Below are 7,005 nucleotides of genomic sequence, written 5' to 3'. Positions count from 1 at the left end.
GTTGCGTCGGTACCTGGCCATGGTTTTACCTGGACGGATGGAAGGATGGGTGGGTGAATGGATACAGATCGCCCTCTCGCGGCTGCCAGCGGGGCAGGCGGAGGCAGAAGTCCCTGAATATGTGTTTGTAAACCTTTTGCTTCAGTCACTTCACATTGAAGTTATGAAAGGCCGAAATGAAACATTTCCCACCCATTTCCCCCGTTTTCATTTCCGAGGGACTCTCTGCTGAAGGTGGCCTGAGTATGTACATAAATGCAGCACCCTCCAAAAAACCCTGTTTTTCCCACAAGTTGTTAAAAAATACTGCCCAGCTCTGTTAGGAGCTGGAGCCCACAGCGAGGAGGCATCGTCCCTGCCCAGCCTGGGCTATTGTGCGGGGAACAGGCAGCCTTGCTTCACCTGGGATTCACTGGGGAAGCCAGAAGCCTTGTAAATCAGCACAGCCAGTTGTGTTCCCAGCTTGGGAACTCAGCTCCTTCTGATGGGCAAACCCTGTCTGTTCCAACTACTTCCAAGAAAAAATAAATGCAGATGTACAGACATTCTGCTTGGCCTCAGCTTCCCGCAGCTCCCAGCACTGCCATTCCCTCCAGGCAGTACTGGAGTTCAAAGGTTGCCTCTCCCTATGCCATGGGGACAAACTAGAAATGTTTGGAGCTGACAGAATTCCAAGGCCTAAAAGCCACCACTTTCATACTCATCACCCAAACTTCCCTCTTTGTCGGCTGTGCACAACCAGGAATTGCGGGTCATGCTCCCTCTGCCTTGCTGGTGCTGGGGACAACCCTTACACAGAGACTGAAATTTCAGAGGATAAGCAACCCTGAAGCCATGAGTGTACAGAGAATTTCACTTGCCTGTGGGGCATGTAGTTCACACAGCTGACAAACACTCTGTGTGCTAAATGGCCTAAACCCAAGCTATTTGAAAAGAGCAGGATTTAGGTACTTGGTACATGCAGCTGAGCTGATGGCACTGTAGCATCGTTCATAGCCTTACATTCCATCTCCAATGTGTCAGAGCATTTTCCTACCACAGCAGCGATCCTTTTGGAGCCCCAAAGAGACTTAAAAACTTTTTCTGAAAACATTAACGCTATCAGGAGCCATTTTATAAATTATAAAAGTTGCACAATGCGGCCAGAGTGGTTATGAGATACACAGAAATCCAAATTTCCTGGCTGTACAAAAGGCAGAACAGTCATCCTTCAGCTTCTCTTTACAGACCAGAATTTGCAGCCGTATAAAATCCACTTCCAAGTGTCTGACACAGTGAGCCTCTTGCACTGCCAGGGTCACTGCCCAGTGTGCCCACACATAAAGAGCTGTGAGGGAACCCTGCCACAAGGCTGCAGGCAGAACGTAAGAGAAAGTTTGTACCAGAACCCTGCTTTGAAGGAAATGTGAAACAATACCTGTTCTCCATGACAGCCAAGTGAAACTTTATCAAAGATGCTGGATTTGTCAGCAATAAATCAAAGCAAATTTTGAGAGTGAAACCTGACACCTGCCAGGGCACAAGACCTTGGTTTTACAAACCCGTCCTTGTCATGAGCTAATTTGCTTTTTTTTCAGTCTGGTGCTACCCATCTAACAAGAGAAAAGGAGTGTTATTCCATGTTTAACATCATGTGGATTAAACAAAGCTTCCTTAGCTAGGAGGCTCCCATTAGTGAATTTGTGCTCTGAGCAAAACCACAGCTGAACTGTGAGGTGCCTTTCCTGCTCTTGGACAGAGATACCAACTTGTGAGTCATCAGCTTGAGGTGGAGAAGAGTCAGAAAGTTGATCTGAGAGCCTGTACGTGGACATAGCTATTATTTACTGTGGTGTTCAAGCAGCCACTGCAAGACCTGTCCCTCTGTTTTAATTGCCCTGCCTCACAAGGTCTAAGGCCAAGAGCTATGACTGAACTCCTTGAGTTCATCACAGAACAGAAACATCTGATCTGTAGCAATAACACTGAAATGCATCAAGAAATTTATATCCCTCTATGGGGGAAAAAATCACCCTCCCAGAACCAGGCTGGCAGTGAACAAGGACTGGGTGATGCAAATCCACCTTGTGCTTGCCACTCCCCCAACCTGCTCGTAGGTGCCCATGGAGCTGGAGCCATTCCTGCCTGCATCCAATCCTACTGCTGGGAATAGATGAGGATGTGCTGGGAACTGTGAGGACAGTCACATGGGCTTCCAGCTTATGTGCTGAGAGCTCCTGAGAGATGCTGCTTGGAAGATGGTCACATCTTAATGAGCTTATCTGCTAGCATTTTTTCTGGCCCCTCTTCTACTGTATGTGCTGTATCATGAACATATATATGTATAAATACGTGTTTTCCCCTCTTTCAAAGCCTCTCTCCCCATTAGCAGTGATAACACGGAGAGTTTTGAGGGCTTTGCCTTTTTAAAGCGATTATGATGATGTGCACCCTGTGCTCCCGAGTCCCCGCCCCGGCAGGCACAGACGAGTCCCGCTGCTGCGAGGTGACAGCTCTGTCTGGCTCTGCGGGGCTCCGGCGCTCAGAGCTCCGCGAGGTCATCGCTGGAGAAAACCTTGATGGTGATGTGACCCGGCACCTCGGCTGCTTCCTGGCCGCCTCTCCCTCGGAGCTGCAGCGTCTGCTGCTCTCGGGGGTCACTGGGGGAAGCTGCCAGCACTGCCTGCCCCAGGAGCTGGTCACACAGGATGTTGCTGTTCCAGACCTAAAGACAAGGGAACAGAAAAGAACCCAGCTGAAGTGTTGCTGCTCTCACATTCCACCTGCAAGGGCAGTGCTCGAGGACGGTCACCCCCATTAGCCCCATGAAAAAGCAGTGAGGAGTGGGCGTACATCTAAATTTAGCTAATTGTCTAGAGAGCATGTGGGAGAGTTTGTATTTGCATGCTCATTTACATACTCTATGCAAATAGGGAGTGAATGCAGCTTTTTGCTTTCTAGGTCACAGCTTGCCTTTGGTTTTGTTTCAAATGCTGACTCTGGACAACACATGGCTTTTCTTTGTCTCTGTTTCATTGGGTACCATATAAGGCAAAAGGTAATTCCAAAAATTCTTTCAAAGCCTTGGAATGAAATATGCCTTCAGATTCCTAAGTGCCATCAGTTGGTGTTTATGGAGCAGACTTAGACTGGAGAATCAGCAGAACAGCTCCAGGCATAACTCACTGAGGGGAGCAGAGATTCTCACACTTCTCTCCTGGGTATCAGTCATACAAAGGAAGAGCTGGCACAGGTGAAGCCCAGTGATGCTGCTGTGCTCCCCTTCCTGCCCTCAGCGGCCTGTCCTGTGTGGTTTGTCTCACCTGGATTGTGATAGGACTGTCAATGTTCTTCTTGTAAAAAATCACTTGTGTGTTGAAGACGGGACTGGTCATGTCGTGCTGCACAGGGGAGCGCACATTTTGGTTCTCACACTTGACAAGCACATAGGGATCTGCTCCTAAAACACAAACAGCAGCACAGCTCTTAGGACAAAGAATGGCACCTGAGACCTGCCCAGAAATCCAGAAGAGAATTCCCTCCTGTGCCTCACAGCACTGCTGCTACTGAGCACAGGAACAGGGAACCAGAGCACGCTACAGCCACTGCTACCTGCCCAGGTGAAAACACAGAATCATGGAATGGTTTGGGTTGCAAGGGACCTTGAAGACCATCTAGTTTCAGTTTCATGCCCCTGCCATGGGCGGGAACACCTTCCACTAGACTCGGTTGCTCCAAGCCCCATCCAACCTGGCCCTGGACACTTCCAGGCATGGGGCAGCCACCGTTTCTCTGGGCAACCTGTGCGAGGGCTCCACCCCCCTCACAGGGAAGAATTTCTTCCCAATATCCCATCTAACCCTGCCCTCCGTCAGTGGGAAGCCATTCCCTCTTGTCCTGTCACTCTAAACTGTTGTCCAAAGTCCCTCTCCAACTCTCTTGGAGTCCCTTTGAGTACTGGAAGGGGCTCTAAGGTCTCCCTGGAGCCTTCTCTTCTCCAGAATGAACAACTCCAACTCTTTCATTCTAGCAGCAACTGGGTGCTCACAGCTGGAAACCAGGCCCCATTTGCTGTGAAACCAGCTCACTCCTAGACAGGGATCATGATCTTCCCACATTCCCTTGCTGTGCATCCTCCTGGCTCATCTAACAGGAAGTTTTCAAAGTGGGTCTCTGAGCTTCCCGACACTGCTCTAAGATGTGACAGCCAAAATGCATCTGTGCACATGACATCTGATATGAAGTTCTGGATGCCTTGGCTAAAATGAAAGGTAAAATCTGTTCATCTTCCACAATTCCTGTGTAGGGCAAGGACAGGAACTGCACAGAAATGCTTTTAGGTCCCTGAATGCACACGTCAGTGGCCACCCTTAGACTGCCAAGCTAGAAAGAAAGTGCTGTCTCTTGTACTCAGATATGAGTGTTAGTGTTAGGAGGTAGTTTTCAAGAAGCAGTTTCTCTTCGATAAAGCAAAATGTTGTCAAAATACAAACACATTTTCTACAAGTGCACTGGTTTCAAGAAAGTTTTCTGTGGAAAACCGTCAAAGCAAATCCTCCCCAGTTTGTCATTTCATTCCCATAAACCCGAGACAATCTATTCAGTTCTGTCATTTGGATTGATGTAATTCTAAAGTTTATGTTACCACAACTATGATAGGTCTAGTTAATATTTTAAATTACACTTGAATCACACCTGACCTACTGAGATTATTTAACCTTCTAGAAATGCTTTGTTGTTTTTACACTGAGCATTTTTATTTATTATTAATGTTGATATTTTCTTTCCCTTCCAATAAAGAGCAAGAACCAATTTGGAAATGCCTATCTTTATCCTCAAATAGAATGGGCCATTCCACTCTTTAGTTAACTTCTAATTAGACACAGGCAATACCATTTTTTGTATTTCAACACAACTATCTCCTGTCCATTCCTGTTGTTAACGACAGCATGCCCGTTTTTACATACGTTGCTACTTCTTATATGCAGATTTTAAATAAAACCACTGAGTGTGTGTAAGAGTAAGTCAGGCTCACAATAGTTTCTTACACATTTCTTACACACATTTTGTCACTGTCTACTTGCAAATGCCACCGCTGGAGTGACAGCACTAAGGCAGCTTTAGTTTTTTAACAATCCATACCCAGGATGATTTTCCTCAAACACATCACTCATTTACAAGAACAAATACCAACACCTCACACAAACAAACCACAAAGCAGCTGCATCCAAACCAGAGGGAGTCACTTCCCTGTACAAGACACAGATTTTTCCGTATGCTGCACTGTGGTCACACCTGGCCAGACCTGCCCCAGGCCCATTATGCTGACAACACCTCACAGTTCTGTAGCAGGTGACAGAGTATTGGCTTCTCTGATAGGCAAGTACTTTCTGTGTCACTGAACGTGTGAATTTAGCTCTGGGGCATGGGGTGGCACCACGCAGTGGGATCAGGGATGGAAAAGCTGCCCTCTTTGCTAAGCAGTTGGGAAAATGGGTCTGAATAAAATTGGGTCTTGCATGTCACCCCAATGGTGTCAACTGCTTTGTCTGAGGGCAAAGAGCAGAGCAACATCTGACCATTAAGAGTAATTAAGAGATAAAGGGCATAAGGAGGGTTGGGGAAAGGACACAGAGCATAAAGAGGTAACCGGTGTATCTGCTGAATGGATGAGAGAGCAGGTAAGTGAAAGGAAAAGATATTATTTGAAAAAACATTCAAATTCTCAGCAAGAGCTCAAGAAATGGAGGGAGGTAGAAGAGGAACACAAAAGGTTCCTGCACAGCATGACCCCATGATGACAGAGCTGAATGGTCAGTTATATTAGGATTACTGACTCCAGTTCCAGAACAAAAGGAAGAAATGGAAGAGAGGCATAGGGGGGATGAGACAAGGGATGTTCTCTGCTATGGTTGATTTATTTACAGCAGAAAGGGTTGCTCACATGGAAAAGCAACATCCTAGTGTTGGTCATGAGCTGGGAATGAAAACAACTGGAGCTGCTACTCTGGCAACTGCCCTGGCAGTGGAAGGAGGGCTGGGTTCAGTTTTCAGGCACACATATGGCTATGCCCTGAACACTACATTGTGTGTAACAGCTCTCTCACCTCAGTCCTGGCCATACTGCTGCTTTGGGAAGTAGTACAAAAGAAAAGTGCAAAGGAAAAAGCTGGAATTTGTAAAAGCCAGAAACACCTGAACAACAATGACATCTCTAAAGCTTAAAGAAATCCATGATCAGTAGTCTAAGGCTACTTGAGTTCTTGAGAATTGCAGTGAGGATCTAACATCCACATTCTTCTGCACTGTACCAAAACAAAAAGCTTTCTAGAAAACATTCTTGAGAAAAAGTTTCCAGAGGCATTCCCACTCCTCTCCAGCTGAATTGCTCTTACTGGTACACGGAGAGCTCTGACACAGTCACTGGAAAGGGCATCGAACAAACAGAGTAGACACAGTGCTGAGACACAAGCACTGCCCTGGGTTGTTTTGCCTCTTGCAGGTGAGTCTTAGCTTCTCCTTCCTTCTACTTCTCAGGCTGCTCCAAAGGCAGCTTCAACAAAAGGTACCATATTCTCTGCTTATCAGGTCAGTCACAGGCCTGTCTGAGGATCACAACACTCAGTTTGGAACAGAAGTAGTGAAAGACAATTAAACATGAAAATTCAACACAGAATTTCAGCAAGGAGACTTAAAATGCAAAAGGTTTCTCGAAGAGAAACTCTTGGGAAAAAGGTGTGACAGACAGTAGCGACAGCAATTTTTAAGTCAGGCTTGGAAATGAGACAGAAAACCTCCGAGCACCCAGAATTTCCTTATCATCCTGCAGATCTGCCACTATGTTTGGCTCATAAACAGCGAGATCCACTTCAGAACAAGCTAACTTGGAGAGGTGCCTCCACGAGGAGCAGCCTGTGTGCATTAAGGATTGAGTCGGGGCAGTTAGATCCATCCACTATTCTTTACAACAGCAAACCATCCATTATGTTTTCTGGACAGGGCAATGGATCAATGACAGCACCAAGG

At 46.7% G+C, this 7,005-nt stretch overlaps 1 protein-coding gene across 1 annotated transcript in view; it reads right to left on the bottom strand.

Moving 5' to 3' along the window:
- Window positions 1-2,386: 2,386 nt before the first annotated feature.
- The window catches only part of LOC135421723 (calpain-5-like), a 55,021-nt gene continuing 50,402 nt past the window's right edge, over window positions 2,387-7,005 (bottom strand). The window contains exons 13-14 of the mRNA XM_064670405.1: window positions 3,303-3,439; window positions 2,387-2,704 (exon numbers count right to left, since the gene is read on the bottom strand). Coding sequence (XP_064526475.1) covers window positions 2,522-2,704; window positions 3,303-3,439 — 320 coding nt within the window. The 3' untranslated portion in view covers window positions 2,387-2,521. The remainder of the gene's footprint in view (window positions 2,705-3,302; window positions 3,440-7,005) is intronic.

Source organism: Pseudopipra pipra, chromosome 13 (assembly GCF_036250125.1).
Source record: "Pseudopipra pipra isolate bDixPip1 chromosome 13, bDixPip1.hap1, whole genome shotgun sequence".
Classification (NCBI taxonomy): Eukaryota; Metazoa; Chordata; class Aves; order Passeriformes; family Pipridae; genus Pseudopipra; species Pseudopipra pipra.
This window is presented reverse-complemented; position numbering and strand designations above follow the sequence as displayed.